Raw genomic sequence first — 16,777 nt, forward strand, 5'->3', positions numbered from 1 at the left:
TTGAACGACCACTGTGGTCCTCTGCTGCCCCCTCGCGGTCGCTTTTATTAGCTACACCCCTCTGAACTGAACCAAAGTGGTATCGTCCATTAATGAATCCAACATGGAGGCGCTGGTACAGTTGAAATCATTGTTGTGAAATGTTGAATCAGGTCCGGAGGAGGCGATGAAGTCATTGATAAGAGTAACGTGGATATATTAATGAACAGAGCTGCAGTTGACCAGTTTAACCTGCGAGCAGCTGCAAACGGAAACTGATGGCTAACGGTGCATGATGCATGAGTTTGCACTCGTCTGTGTTGCCTGAGTGATAGTTTAGGTTTGTGATTTCTTGTGAGCTGTGTGCGTGCGTGTGTGTGCAGAAGCAAAAAACCAATGGAGGCGAGACAAATAACCGGGGTGTACGGAGAGGTCAGCGGCCTCCCTGTGCCTCTTTCAGCTCATGTGAGTGAAGAGCAGCTCTCAGAGTTCCGGATGTACACCGTGACTGCAGGTGAAGTGCTACACACACACACACACACACACACACACACACACACACACACACACACTAGACCACAGTCACTTAGTCACTTGTGGGGACTTGCATAGACTTACATTAATGTCCTGGAGAATTATCCTAAACCTAACCATCACCACTACTTTCATAATCCTAACCTTAACCACTGACCCAAAAGTCAGCCTTTCTCCAGTTTGGAACATGACTTTTGTCCTCAGTTGAACAAGTTGTCACTAATTAACTGGTACTAAGTCTGAAATGTGTCCCCAAAGGTTAACTGTGACACAAACACTCTAACCTGTGTAATATATCAGTGGCCTTTTGGTACTACTTTTACCACTCTCCTCCTGATAACTCCATAATGACTGATGCAAACCAGTAAACGACCTGTCTGCATTCATTCCTGTCAGTTACGTTATTGTTGTGAAGTGATGTAGTGAAATCTGCACTGAAACTACATTACCACATAACGATGATGGAACTATGAAAAAAAAAATCCTGGGATGGACTACACAAGCAAGTTTCAACAGTCTTACTACCTAAAGGAAAATAAAAGACATAATGAGTATCACATGATTTGTAGTTAATAAGTTGCAGAAGCTTGCAAAAAACAACAGTGCCTTATTATCCATCCATGGGATGTTTTGTGTGTGTGTTTTGTTTTGTTTTGCAGTTAGAAAAGGTTTTTGAAGCTACAACTTGTTACCACTTCGCTGACTTTTTGTCGAGATGACTCTGAGGAAGTTTTTAACTGTACCTCGGCATCTGAAATGGAAAAAGCACTACCTAATTTTTCTAATTCAAAGTCTAAAATGTCTGTATACTTGTAGATTTACCAAATGAATTTGTAGGTAGGACATTCCCTCTCTTTAATGCAGTACAATTACACCATATCAGTAAGAAAGTTCAAAGTGTCTACACTGGAAATAGGTCTTCATCTGGGCAATATTAATGTCCACAGTAAACTTCCTGCATATGAATGTGTGAATTTGTTTATTTGTCCATTCAAATGAACTTGGACGTAATATAATGTGAATAGCTAAAGAGTCACCAAAGTCCCAGGAACTGATAACAATGGTAACAAAAAATATACCAATTCAATTTCATGACAGTCCGACACAAAGTTGCATGTATCTGTCTTTACTTTTATGAGTATAAATGTGTATCATCAGGCAGAAAACTGAAGAGCTCCTCCCCTACTTTGATTTCAAACAGCCAGAGCGCAAAAGCAGTCTAGCATCAATGGAGGATAATCCAGCATGTGTTTGGACTTCGTGACAACCTGCTGGTCAGAGTCACTCTGCCACTGACACTAGTAATCCTGCCTTAAGGGTTTAAAAAGGTTTACAGAGTAAATCCGTATGTCTCTCTAGGCAAATGCCATTCAAACTGATTGTTGCTTATTGGATATTACACAGGATATTGGATTGTGGGTTCAGGGAAGGACATGTCATGTCATATTCATAGTATATAGGCACTTTTAAATGGCCATAATATATAGATTTCAAGAAGTCAAACTAAATTAAATCCATTATAGTCTGATTGATATTTGGTTGTCTGAAAAAACATTATTTTGAGAATAATGCGTTTTAATAATGCGTTTTATTTTCATATAAACAAATAATATCAAAAGTTTGGTAAATGTCCCTCAAGAATTTTTATAGTTTTTATAGTCTAAGGCAGGATGTATAATAAAAGACACCAGTGATGGTAAATATAACTGTAATTTTCTAAAAGTAAACATCCTAGAAGCTAAAACATTTGTAATAATAACTACAATTTATATTTGCCTATGTGCAAACATAAATGCTGATACACACAAATCAATATCTCTTAAAATTATGATCCATTAAACCAAGAAGATTACTGTGCATTTTCTTGCCAATATCCCAAAACAGAACAGAAACAAATGTGGTTTGAGACTTTGCCTCTTGGTTTTGTGTATCTACTAGTTTGTGTCACTCGTGTAATTTAATGAAATAATTGAGATATCTGAGTTTCTCTTCATTGGAAACTACTCACTGTGTCCACATCCAGAGTGGAGTCAGAGTGACCTGGTCCGAGGCTCCAGACTGCGCTACTCGCAGCAGTGGACTCTGATCGCAGACATCAACGACCACAAGAGCATCAGGACTGTACTTCCCCCCGGACCCTGTGTGCCTCTGTCTGGAGAGTGAGTACACACACAATATAAGGAAAAGGTTGGTGGGTATTGGCATGCATTGACTAAAAAACATATATATTAATGTTAAGGGCCTGTTGCTTCAGCCTAAACATGTGCAGCATTAAATATTGTCATTGGTAACACAACTGCTATACATACTTACCTTTTGGGGATAAAGATCAACTTAACAAATTGAGAATCTTGTTTTTGCTGAACTTCTCTCCTGATGTGGACGTGTACTGCAGGGTGTGTCAGTACACTGTGACATCACCATTAGATGTGCTTATAGGTTGAAGCCAAACGGAACACATTCTGACATTAACAGATTTTTTTTTTAAATTCTTTCTTCAGATTACTGAGTGCAACATCTCCTATTCGAGGCCTGAGAGCCATTGTCAGGGACACCGGTGGCCACCAGCTCCTCGAGGTGAGAAACACAGACAGCAACATCCTCTAACATCTGTGTTTGAGCATTTTGACAGACTGCTGTTGTTTATGGTTGTTGCTGTTTAGATTTGGGACCATCATGGCCTCAGGAAATGCCTGAACCTGACTGCCCTCAACAAACATGGCAAAGTGTATGATGACGGTGAGACGGATGCACACACACACACTCACACTCACACTCACACTCGAAATCACACTCACACACACACACACACACACACACACACACACACACACACACACACACACACACACACACACACACACACACACACACACACACACACACACACACACACACACACACACTCCCTCCAAACAGGAAAGAGAATCTCCTGAATCAACCTTAAGTTGCAACTTTTTTAACTCAGTGGTTTTCTCTGAAGCCTCTAGCTGATATTTTTGCTCTGTTCCCAAAATATTGTGTGATGTATCACCACAAAAACAACTCATCTAAGGACCACTGGCCTAGTCATGCCATCTATGATGTCAGGGTTTTCCATTTTGTTGAGCTTTTGTATTATTGTGTGTTCATGTTTGTATATATAAGCACTTATTGGTGTGTGTGTGTGTGTGTGTGTGTGTGTGTGTGTGTGTGTGTGTGTGTGTGTGTGTGTGTGTGTGTGTGTGTGTGTGTGTGTGTGTGTTTCCAGCCCAATTTGGCTGTCTGTCATGGTCGGAGTGTGAGAACAAACTTCTGTATTTAGCTGAGAAAAACAAGAACACGTTAAGAGATACTCATGATGAGGAATCTGCATGGGGGAAGGTATTACACACACACACACACACACACACACACACACACACACTCACACAGAACATTAATCAGCAACTATTTTGAAAATTGATTAAATCTTTTTAATCATTTTTAAACGAAAAAATAACCAAAAAAGCTGGTTTCAGCTTCTCAAATGTGAAGATTTAATGTCTTTGTTATAAATGATTGTATATTTGGGTTTTGGAATGTTGGTCAGACAAAACAAGACTTATGAAGTTGTCACCTTTCACTCTGGAAAGGGACATTTTTCACAGTTTTTCTGACAATTTATAGTCCAAACAATTAATCCATGAAGGAACATAATCAGGAGATTCATTGATAATAAAAAATAATCAATGGAAATTGTATGGATGTCATTAACAACACTAAAAAGTATTTATGCATTCACGCCCCCCCCTCTTTTTGCTTGTGCTCTAACAGGACAGGAGTGTGTACTGTGAGGACTGGGGCGAGACGTTGACCAATAAGAGCCTTCCGGTGATCTGTGTGGTGAATCTGCAGAACGGCACTGTCAGTGTGTTGCAGGGCGTCCCACCTGATGTCTCACCTGGACAGGTGAGGATGGAGATGCTTTCACTGCAGGATCATCTCTTAACTGTTTCTGGCTTTTGTCACACTGGTGTTGCCTTTAATTTATTGATGCCTACTGATACATAATAACAGGGGTATAGATCCTCTCCAGTTATTATGAATACTAGTTTTGGATGTTTTATCTACAAATGACATGTTTTGTGTGCGTGCGTGCGTGTGTGCGTGCGTGCGTGCGTGTGCGCGTTTGCGTGTGTGTTTTTCCCTCCAGGCTCTGTGGGCTCCAGGAAGTCAGTCAGTGTTTTTTGTCGGTTGGTACCATGAACCCTTCAGACTCGGACTGAGGTTCTGCTCCAACCGCAGGTTAGAGAGCTGCTTCATTTTCTGACTCAGCCTTTGTCTGCATGACAAATAACAGCTCAAGCACTGAAATAGTCAGAAATTAAATACAAAGTTTTTTGTTTTTTATTTAGCCCAAAATCTCTGACTCAGAGGGCTGTACAGTCTATATAACTAACCACACTAATTTGATTTGGATAAGTAAAAACACCACAGAAAAATACTTCTGAAAATCCAAACTCAAACATTTAGTTTATTGGCATCATGTGAAAAAATAATTTGTGGATTTTGCAGGCCTCAAACTACCTAGTGGAAATTAATGTTTATAGTTTAATTTGGTGTCCCTTTCTCTTTAAACAAAGATCAGCGTTATTCAAGCTGGACCTGGATGGACACTGTGGTATGTGTGACGCCTTTTGTCTTTATGTTAGTGAATCCAATTCAAACACTTTCTCTGATCCCTGTACTTCCTCCTTCCCTCTAAATCAGAGTGTTTGTCGGGGGACAACCAGTCAGTGTCCTGTCCAAGACTGAGTCCAGACAGGTCCACGCTGATCTACCTGCAGGGCCGAGTGTTCGGACCTCACAATCAGTGCCAGTGTCTGCAGCAGGTACTCTGTTTGTATTTGTGTGTATGCGCCTGTGTGTATATGTGTGTTCCTTCTGTTAACAGCAGCTGTTAATCTTCCACAGTTGGACCTGAAGAGCAGGAAGACATCCACACTGTTGGATGTTGTCAACAGACCACAGAAAGGTAGGTTACATACAGCTTTCTTTACAGGATTCCCGTTTGAATTGTACAAAATAATTACCCAAAAGGAAAGGAAACTTATTAACATGGTTATTTTAGAGTCATCAGTCATGCATTTTTTCCATTCAGGTGTGGTTACACTACATTATTGTTCCTTTTCTTTGCATTTGGCACTTCCATCCTGTTCATGTCATCTATCTTCATGATTTAAATATAAGCTTCTATCCACAGAAACATTCATGACTTCTCTGATAAATGCAACTTTTTATGCTGATAAATGTCCACATTTTTGCTGTGACTAAGATGAATTTAACTCCATGATGGTGTGAAGCTGGTACGTAATTCTCAGATTAGACCAAAAACAATCAAACAAACAAAAGAAATGTAACAAGACCTCAAATGTGCACTTTGGAATTTTTTTGTATAGAAACAAAAATGGTGTTTCCATTCAGTGTTTCTTACCAAATTCCACTGCTTAACATTTATGTGTTTACTTTAACATAAAACATTTTTACCGTTTTTCACCGTTTTTTTTCATATTTTAAATTATGGATTTTTTACATCCACGTTTACCCTGTCATTGCTAATGCATTGCTTCTTTGCATGTTACCACCACTGACTGTCAATCTGAAACCAGTTCCAAGAGTGGACACTATGCTGTTAAAAGGTGAAATGATCTCTGTCTACTGTATGTGTTTCAGGTGAGTTTGCAGGTGTGTATGAAGCTCTGGTGTCTGGATGCTGGTCCGCAGACAGTCAGAGGGTTGTGTTCAGCAGTGCCTGCAGGAACTGGAAGGTAAACACACACACACACACACACACACACACACACACACACACACACACACACACACACACACACACACACACACACACACACACACACACACACACAGTAAATAACAACAAGTACATTGTCTGCATAGTCTCAGATTCCTCATAAGAGTCAATCCACTTCTCCATGCATCATCTTCTCTCTCTGTCTCTCTCTCTCTCTCTCTCTCTCTCTCTCTCTCTCTCTCTCTCTCTCTCTCTCTCTCTCTCTCTCTCTCTCTCTCTCTCTCTCTCTCTCTCTCTCTCTCTCTCTCTCTCTCTCTCTCTCTCTCTCTCAGGAACTCTTTATGGTCGACAGAAGATCAAAGAAAGTGTCCTCCCTCTCTGATAGTAAGAATCCACCCTTTCCTCCACCTCCACCTCCTCCTCCTCCTCTCTCACACCTTTCTTCATCTCCCTCTCTTCAGTTCCCTCCTCCTCCCTCTCCTCTCTCTCATCCTCCTGTCTCTCCTTTTCTCCTACCACCTCCTTCCCCCTGTTGGCTGCCTCATCCTCCCCCACCTCCTGCTCCTCTTCCTCTTCCTCCTCCTCCTCCTCCGGCTGCTGATGCTGCTTCCCTCTATCTCTCTCCTTTATCACCTCCTCTTCCTCCTACTCCACCCACCCCTCTTCTCCCACCTCCACCCTCTCGTTTTCATCCATTTCCTCCTCCTCCTCCTCCTCCTCCTCCTCCTCCTCCTCCAGATCCTATTTTTGATGCTACTCCCCTTCTTCCCCTTCCTCCTCCACCTGCTCATCTTCATCATCTGGAGTACAAGAGAGAGCTGGAAGGTACGACACGACCAGCAGACTTAATGATGCAACAAGTTCTGAGCAGCAAGGATGACACAACATTCAAGACAAAAAACTGTTATATATTACTGCTGTTTATCCTGATTAGTGATAATTATTTTTTAATAGTATGACATTATTATTTTAAGAAGTGCTGAAGTGAAGGTTTTATTGCTGAGCTGAATATTGTAACTGATGTTCACTTTCTCCTCTTCATCTACAATAAGCTGTAATTTAATTAAAAAAGTTAAAGGTAAGGTAAATTATCATATTTCAAATGCATCTTCTGCACATATTCTACATATGTGTTTTGGATATACAGGTGCTGGACATTATATCATCAACACCTGTGCAATTTACTATGGGTATGTCATTTTAAACCCCCTATCCCTGTGTGTTTACCCTCAGTTGTCAATCTCTCTCTCTCTCTCTCTCTCTCTCTCTCTCTCTCTCTCTCTCTCTCTCTCTCTCTCTCTCTCTCTCTCTCTCTCTCTCTCTCTCTCTCTCTCTACCCCTTTTTACTGTCCTGTGCAGGTGCCTCTGATCTTTCCAGAGTTTATGGTAGCTGGAAGCTGCTGACAGTCCAGAAGGACCTGATGGTTGTCTGCTGCTCCAGTCCCAACACACCACCCACTTTGGTCAGACAACAAACATGCACACAGATGTTACTGCTTATTTAAACAAGATCAGTTTGAGCAAATATTGTGTGTGTGTGTATGTGCGTGCAGCGGGTTGGTTTCCTTCCCTCGGCAGGTGAGACTGTGAAATGGCGAACTCTGCAGGAACCCGTCATGACCTTTGACTTCCACTGGCCAGTTCTGGATGTTAAACCTCCACCAGCAGATGACAACACACACTACTGTGAGAAACAAACACACACATCAACACACACACAACGGGTCAAACATGACTTGTTGTGACGTCAAGCTCTTTTCTTCTTACTTACTCTGCGTCTTTGTGTCTGTCTCATCAGCTGGTTTAGACTTCGGGGCTGTCCTGGTTAAACCGTCTCATCCCCTTCATGAAGCCAAGACACCACTGGTCGTCTTCATCCATGGTGTGTGCTCACTTGTCTGAAACTTATTTAATTAATTCTTTATATTATGAATTTATTCTTCATTTGTGTTTGCTGCCTCCAGGTGGCCCGCACTCCCAGTTCCCTGCAGAGTGGAACTGCACCACAGCTGGACTGGCCAAACTGGGCTTCGCTGTGCTAATGGGTGAGATGCATGGGATTAAATTTGGGTCATAATAATGAAAATCTCCTGAAAATCAAACCAAAAAGATTCAATTGTAAGTGAAAAATAAAGCAAAAAAGGTGACCTCAGATGCTGATAAAAATAAAACTACAAGAGTGAAATTTGGTTTCAATATTCGCTTTAAATTTACTTTTATTCACTTTCAATATAATGTTTCTGTTTGTTTGATGCTTGGAAGATTTTATTCAATTATGATGCCAAATTGAATCCCAAAGAGACACCTGTTTCTCTCAGACATTCACAGCACACACAAACACAGCACACTCAACTGAAAACAAAAAATACATACATGGATGCATTATAGCTGAGATTATTTTTGTTAAGAAATGTATTAATACATCAGTATGTTTTTTTGATATTAATTGGTTTCACTGTTTTTCTAATTTTAGTTTACTGTAACTTTACTGTAGAAGCGATTGGTGTCTTTTTTATGTAAAGGGATCAAATCTGTGTATCAATCTGCTTATTAAAAGAAAATTAATTTGTTTTGAGACCGTAACTATAACTACTTCTAAATCCACATAATCAAAGCCATAAGTGTCTTCCCTCTCTCCTCTTCTCTGTGTCTCTCTAACAAGTGAACTACCGGGGCTCCACAGGGTTCGGCCAGGACAGCATTTTGTCCCTGATTGGTCAGATCGGATGTCAGGATGTAAAAGATGTGCAGGTACTGACTGTTCCTCTTTCTGATCCAGAGTCCTGGTTAGATTAGATACTAGTTGTTGACAAATCCTCTGTGTGGACAAAGAATTCATATCTGAAGAGATGAGTTTTGACAAATAGGAAGGAAAAAGATCAAATTGTAACAATGTTGATCCATAAACAGCTCAGATAATCACCTCACTTGGGAAAAGTCATAGAAAATGATTTGCTCTGACTCACTGTCTTTCACAGAGGGCTGTGCTTACTGCGCTGCAGAGTGACATGACACTCGACTCCAAACGCTTGGCTGTGATTGGAGGTTCCCACGGCGGTTTCCTATCTTGTCATCTGGTTGGTCAGTACCCAGATTTCTACAGAGCGTGTGCAGCAAGGAACCCTGTCATTAATGCTGCTACTTTATTGGGTACCAGTGACATAGTGGACTGGTGAGAGATATGACATAACAAATCATCCACACACAACACAGACACGCTTTTTCTCCACAGTAACACATCCAAACTGCTTTATAGTTTAAATCTTCTTTCTCTCTGTCTCCAGGCGTTACACCAGTGTGGGGTTGCCATACTCATATGACCAGATACCCACTGCTGAGGCCCTGGCTGCTATGTTAGAGAAGTCACCCATCACACATGCAGCCCAGGTCAGACACACACACACACACACACACACACTCTTTAAATACTGTCTTTTAATCACGATGTACAAATAGCCAATATATTCTCAGGTCAGATGTTATTTCTGATCTTTAGCTTACAAAGCCGCTTTCAAGAGTTCGTATCAAGCACACTTCCAGGTCCACATTTTTATTCTGGGACTATAATGGTATATGCTTGAATGATTTACTTTTCAAAAAAATTCTTTATTTATCTTATACTGGCTGTTTATGCAGCCACACAGTTCAGCCTCTGTCTCTAACAGGCTGTTAGCTCCTCTTTCAAGCCCCCCCTTCGAGTGAACCCACTTGAACCTGTTCTGATTGGTTAACTTCTCAAATACGTCCATACGTAACAGTGTAAAAATGACAGAAAATCCCAAAAGCATAATATATCCCCTCTAATACCAAAACTAGAACTCTAAAGCCCCACTAGCAGCCTCTAGAGCCAGCACTTCTCATTACATGCCAAACTTCGAAAGTGTTTATTGAAGATAGTGACAATTATGCTATTGTTACACCCTTATGTCCTGGGGGTGCTAGAGGAAAGACCAAAACATTATAATAATGAAACACTTCAACATTCATCAAGTGGTGACCAAGAATTCAAAATGAATTGACGTGGAAATGAAGGCATTCGTTTTCTAGACACAGGACCTTATCATGGACAGAGCTGACACTAGGGTAAAGGCTGGAATCAGTCTGATTAACTTAGAATATACTTTTTTGGAAAACAAAGAAATTATTGAACTTGTATGTGTGTTTGTAGATCAAAGCTCCAGTGCTGCTGATGCTGGGAGGCAGAGACAGGCGAGTGTCTCCTCACCAAGGTCTGGAGCTCTATAAATTGCTGAAGAGCAGAGCTTCACCTGTCAGGTAGAGCACAAAAAAACATTAAATACATCAATGTTCATCATGAAGTCTGTTTTAATTGTGATTACTGAAGAGTCTTATAGAGTCTTACACATCTTCCCATATGTCTCTCCAGGTTGTTGTGGTTTCCAGAAGACGGACATTCTTTGTCCAGAGTGGACACACAGGCCGACTGCTTCCTCAACACGGTGTTGTGGCTGCACCAGCATCTCTGAACACACACACACACACACATACAAACATACGCATGCACGCACGCACGCACGCACGCACACACACAGACACACACACACACACACACACACACACACACACACACACACACACACACACACACACACACACACACACACACACACACACACACACACACACACACACACACAGTTTACAGTGTAAAGTTTTGATGGAGGAATTCTGGTGCTGAACATCATATTTGGATAATTGGTTTATTCTAACTGTTGTTGTCAGTACTAAACACACCACTGCCTTTTTCACAACACACATTCTGAATGTTATAATGTACCTAATTTTGTAAAAATTATTTCCAAATCAAAGCATGCAATAAAGAATATTTGCAAACCTAAACTAATGTAAAAATGTTGTCATGTCTGGTTTGCATAGTGCAACCTACAAAAACGTGCCAGAAACTCTTTCACACTATAATAATTAAATCAAAACTTTATGTTATGCCTCTCCTCATCTGTCAAGATCACGGCTTAATTTTATTGCTGTTACATTTGCAGCCCTAAAATATTTGTCCATTATTTTAATAAACGAGCAGGCTGACAATGATGGCTTTATTGTAAACAGTAACTGTAATTTATACAATGTCCTGCAGATGGCAGCATCTATCTGTCGTAACAGTTTCCTCATGTTTCAGCACATTTATTCCATTAAAAATTAATCATACCAGCTTTATGGTAAGTATGCCTTTATGTATGTTTTAGATATTTTTAACTAAAGAAAATATACGTGAGATGCTTCAGTCCAAATACATAAGATTAAGACTGACTTGAGTCTGAACCTTTCGGTGACCACACAAAAAGACCCAGAAGTTTAAGTGTCACATTTAACTTAAATGGCCATATTTCACAATGTGTAACCACACAGACCCACTACAGAGCTGTCAGCCACCCAAACCACTCGAAACCTAATCTGAAGCCTTTAATTGAGGCTTTTGACTACCTTCCTCACAGGGTTGCCAGGACAAATAGTTTACTGAAATGTTGACCTTTCAGCCAAGTTAGTGTTAAAGACAAGAGCTGACAAAGCAATCTCTTTCTGTTTCTTTTCTTCATTTCTGGATTTCTTGTCATGGACTTCAGTTTTCCTACATTTGGCTCTGGGCAGGTCTTGGCTGGATTTTAATGTTAATCATGAGCTTCCCTCAAATTTCAGGGTTTACATTACAGGTTTTAATGCTCTTCCAGTCAACAAACCAACCTCCCAAATGAGCTGCAGTTTAGATCTCAACGTTTTATTGTCACAAACAAACCCTAGCATTTCTTTAACAAAAAAGGGCAAAATGTGAAGACATCTGAAACGAGGAACAAATATGAGAGGTTCACTGAAGCAGTTGCAGAGGAAAAACACAGCCTCAGTTTGTCAGTATCTTGGTGGCCTAGTTGAGGCATGACAGCGGCCTTGAACGGAACGCTTTCATTTCCCAGACAACACAAGCTGCCCTGCCCTCAGTTGATACTGGCAGCAAATGAAATCCACAGAAGCACATTTTGAAAGATTAAGTACTCGAGATGAGACACGGAGGTGGTTGATATACCATCCTGAAGTTTCCCCTCCGCAGTCTCACCCTGGTGTCCCAGACACTCTGGCGGTGTTAATTGTCCCCTCCACCAACACTTGGCTCTGTGGCCTTGACTGCAGCTGCCGCCTGATGAAGTCACTGTGTTGTGGGCGTTGGGTGAGGTCACCAATTTCAGAAATGATGGAGAGACAGTGTTGACGAAGAAGCGACAGATAAAGAAAAGAGGAGTGAGACAGTGGTGACTGGGTGTTCGAGACAATGAACGAGCCAGTTAGAGGGAGAAGTTCATGGCGCCCCTTCGTGGTATTCTGGTGTGTGGGCCGGGGCACAGAGATGAGGCATTGTTGGAAGCTGAGGACAGGGGAAAGACTCATGCTCATGCTGGGTGTATGTAGGAGGTAGACAGACAAAGGGAGGGGAGACAAAGGGCCTTTTGGAGTTGGTTTGTTCTGGTGCTTCCCCTCTCCAGCCGACTGCAGAGAGCGAGGGAGAGAAGTAGAACTCAGTACAGCAGAAGACAATGGAAAAGAGCTGAATAGAAAAGAACAGGGGAAGCCCGGTTTGAGTAAATTTGTGTCCTCCGAAACAAGTTTTGAGTGAAGGCTTCATCCCCTCAGGAGCATGAATATGCTCAGCAAACTTCATAACAGCGTTTCTGTTGGAAATTTGACACTTGGCCTGAGGAGGGTGCTAGAGGCTAACTGTAGCTAATTTGTTTGGCAGTCTGCACGTTATATTTATTTTTTACATACAGTGGAAGCTTATGGTGGCGCTAGACAGATCACCAAAAACACCAAGATTCATCCTTTTAAGACATTTACAGATTAAAAAAATTATTGGCAAACGGGGATGTGTTTGCAACAAGCAGATTATCCACTGGAGCCTCCGACCTCAAGGGGGCGTCCAAACCCCCACCAACTGTGGCTCAACTTCAAAAAATCAAATCAAATAAATATATTAAATGTACAAGTGTTAAAATGCACAACAATTAATACAGAGTTAATTTATTTGCAAATAAATGATTATGATTGGTTTGCTAGCTGTGTCTATATCAAGATGAGGAAGAGTCATGTGAAATCAGGTGAGGTCAGGTGAGGTCAGGAGGGGATTGTGGGAATTTAGCGGGAAGTCCACCATGTGAAAGAGGCATCAAACTTCATGGATAACAAACAAATGTAGGAGCAGTGGAACATCAAGAGAAAGTAAAAAAATATCAGAGACATTGAACTTTGGAAAAACATACTGTTTACCTCCATTTTGTTCAGAAGTCAGCTTTCTTGCCAAGAGCCTGGTGAGAATGATGCTAACAGCAAAGAGCAGCAGCTGCTGCTGGTTCAGAGGAGCACCAGCAACACCTGACACTGATACGGATGGCAGATGCCAGGTGCGTAGCTAACCAGTTTATCAGCCTCATGATTTATCTTTTACTCTTAACCCAAATTATTTCAACCTACTTTTGGATAACTATTTCAACCATTTAGGCAGGCGCCAGGTTGAAGTGACTGAGTGGGCTTTAAAAAAAATGCAAGGGGCTTTTTTTTTTCTTCAAAATATAATAAACTTATTTAACCTTATAGCTAAAGGACAACATAAGGGCTTGTGTCCAGAGGGTATAGTTTTTCCGTTGACAGAAAAGTGATCCAGCACTCCTAAGGTTACTGTTTCAAAATCAAAGAATTTTCTAATTTATTTATTTATAAGTCAGACTACGTAAATAATAAGGTCTGCCTGTGCTTTATACCCTGCTTAACAGCTGAAAAAAATCCATAGACATAGATAGGTTTGTGTGATCAGTGTATATGAACATTTTACTAACCTATCAAGATCAACACAATGATCATTGTATTTGAACTATATCTACTATTTTTTGTTGCTTCACATGTCTGCATGTAACTCAAAACATGGTTGTGCTCACTATTGCTGGCTGTGTTCTGTTGCTTGCGTGGCTACATGTGCAGAAATGGTGTTGCTATATTATTGCACTGATGTTTTACTGTTACTCTGCATGGCTTGTGTCAAAATGAGTTAGCAGAGGATGGTTTCGATCCATCGACCTCTGGGTTATGGGCCCAGCACGCTTCCGCTGCGCCACTCTGCTATCAGTCACCCCAGATGGGACTTGAACCCACAATCCCTGGCTTAGGAGGCCAGTGCCTTATCCATTAGGCCACTGGGGCTTTCATACAGTATGCAGTAGATTGTCGTTGTAGACAATGTGTAGAGGGACATCAATAGGGAGCAAACATGTTACAACAAAGCAGTGAAACCATGGGGAACCCAAGACAAAAGGATTGAAGCAACAATGCTGTCGTATGTGGGCTACAGGTACAGTTTGTGTTGACCTTTTCTGTCTCTTCAATAACTCATGTCTTTAAGGCCAACCAGCCACCAGGACATAATAAGTTAGCAGAGGATGGTTTCGATCAATCGACCTCTGGGTTATGGGCCCAGCACGCTTCCGCTGCGCCACTCTGCTATCAGTCACCCCAGATGGGACTCGAACCCACAATCCCTGGCTTAGGAGGCCAGTGCCTTATCCATTAGGCCACTGGGGCTTCTGCGACACATTTGGTAGAGCGTGGATTTGGACAATGTGTAGAGGGACATCAATAGGTAGCAAACTTGTCACAACAAAGAAGTGAAACAACAATGCTGTGGTCAGAGACCATGAGCTACAGGTATAGTTTGTGTTGACCTTCTGTGTCTCTTCAATAACTGGAGTCTTTAAGACCAACCACCCACCAGGACAAAATGAGTTAGCAGAGGATGGTTTCGATCCATCGACCTCTGGGTTATGGGCCCAGCACGCTTCCGCTGCGCCACTCTGCTGTCAGGTACCTCATATGGGACTCGAAACCACAATCCTTGGCTTAGGAGGCTAGTGATTTATCCATTAGGCCACTGGGGCTTCTGTAACACAATTATATATAATGGCGATCATGTAGACAATGTGTAGAGGGACATCAATAGGGAGCAAACTTGTCACCACAAAGCGGTGAAACCACGGGGAACACAAGACAAATGCAGTGAAGCAACAATGCTGTAGTCGGTGCACGTGGTCTACAGATACAGTTTGTGTTGACTTTTTCTCTCTGTTCAATAACTGGCGTCTTTAAGGCCAACCAGCACTAGGGTTCTGTATCTTCCACATTTGAACCGATACCAGTACCGGTACCGGTACTCAATGGTACTTATTTTGGTACTTTACTCTAAATCTGTAATGCCTGAAGTATCAACCCAAAAAATCCCCAAAGTCTTTTTTATGCCTATTTATTTTGAACATTTTAAAAACAATATAAAAGTATGAAAATATGAACATAATTGACTATTATTATCAAACACAATTATAGACAGTACAGTGTGTAGTGAAATGTTAGTGGTACCTGTCCAGCAAAGATAAAGATACATTTAACACAAAAAATTAAAACAAAAGAATAAAGGTATAAATAAAAATAAATCAATTATTGCAATGCAATAAAATGCAATTATTAGAAAGAAAATCTGAGAAAAATATATACAGTGTAAAAATGAGATATATATATATAGTAAATATATAAAGTAAATATATAAAACATAAATAACAAGTGCAAAATATATATAAAAATATATTCATATGGGTTATTTAGCCTCTATTAATCATATTTCTTCATATGTGTTGCTGTTGTTAGCACTGTTTTCCCACAATGGATCTGTATAGTTTTATTGCTTTTATAGAGTTATACATGGCGACACAATGACTGAGTTTAGTAGGTGTAATGATAATTCGCACACTGCCACAACTGGTGGTGAGTGGAATTGCACCCAAAATCACACAATAAAAAGCTGTTGGAAAGGGACACCACGTTTCACTCTGGCATGTGCTCAGCATGTGCGCTCCACTGCAGAGTGATGCGTCTGTACATACGGACATTTGGAACCGTTTGATTTGACGTGATCAATAGTCGGTATTACCGACATAGTTCGGTCGGCACCACCCTTGGTCCCCAACCCCAATCACGGACAAAATGAACTAGCAGAGGATGGTTTCGATCCATCGACCTCTGGGTTATGGGCCCAGCACGCTTCCGCTGCGCCACTCTGCTGTCTGTCAAACTTAACGATGTAGACAATCTGTAGAGCAGAGGTATTTGATTAAATTCACTGAGGTCCACTTTTTGTGTGAAAGTCTGAAACATCATAATGTCTGTGTTATTTTTCAGTACCTTGAAGAAGCATTGTAGTTACATCAGTATTAGTGTTTAGTGGGTAGATTGTAGACAATATAGTAGAATTCTATAATATTGCAACAACATTTATTAGTATTTAAACTAAACTTGTGGGATTCAAATAAGTAATAAAATAAGAATTAAAAAAAGAATAAGATGAATACATTTTCTTTTCTTATATCACATAAAGATGGCATTTTAAAATAAAATGCATTATAGAAAGCTTTTGATTGTGCTTCTTAAATA

General features: G+C 40.8%; 2 protein-coding genes and 2 non-coding genes across 4 annotated transcripts in view; 2 read left to right on the forward strand and 2 right to left on the reverse strand.

The window, feature by feature from the left end:
• prkar2aa (protein kinase, cAMP-dependent, regulatory, type II, alpha A) overlaps positions 1–16,777 on the forward strand; it is a 122,420-nt gene that overhangs the window by 83,984 nt on the left and 21,659 nt on the right. The gene's annotated exons all lie outside the window — the stretch shown is intronic.
• On the forward strand, positions 106–11,192 carry zgc:136971 (S9 family peptidase). The gene is made up of 21 exons (XM_062428000.1): positions 106–493; positions 2,537–2,672; positions 3,015–3,090; positions 3,177–3,252; positions 3,764–3,876; positions 4,309–4,443; positions 4,688–4,779; positions 5,118–5,155; positions 5,245–5,366; positions 5,449–5,509; positions 6,208–6,302; positions 6,619–6,670; positions 7,646–7,749; positions 7,840–7,972; positions 8,085–8,168; positions 8,251–8,331; positions 8,949–9,037; positions 9,265–9,458; positions 9,571–9,673; positions 10,455–10,561; positions 10,674–11,192. The coding sequence occupies exons 1-21, from the start codon at positions 376–378 to the stop codon at positions 10,771–10,773; spliced, it is 2,109 nt and encodes a 702-aa protein (XP_062283984.1). The 5' UTR covers positions 106–375; the 3' UTR covers positions 10,774–11,192.
• On the reverse strand, positions 14,431–14,503 carry trnar-ccu (transfer RNA arginine (anticodon CCU)). The gene has a single exon. It is a non-coding gene; the product is annotated as a tRNA-Arg (tRNA).
• On the reverse strand, positions 14,809–14,881 carry trnar-ccu (transfer RNA arginine (anticodon CCU)). Its single transcript has one exon. It is a non-coding gene; the product is annotated as a tRNA-Arg (tRNA).

The sequence above is a fragment of the Scomber scombrus genome, chromosome 10 (genome assembly GCF_963691925.1).
Source record: "Scomber scombrus chromosome 10, fScoSco1.1, whole genome shotgun sequence".
In the NCBI taxonomy this organism is placed as follows: Eukaryota; Metazoa; Chordata; class Actinopteri; order Scombriformes; family Scombridae; genus Scomber; species Scomber scombrus.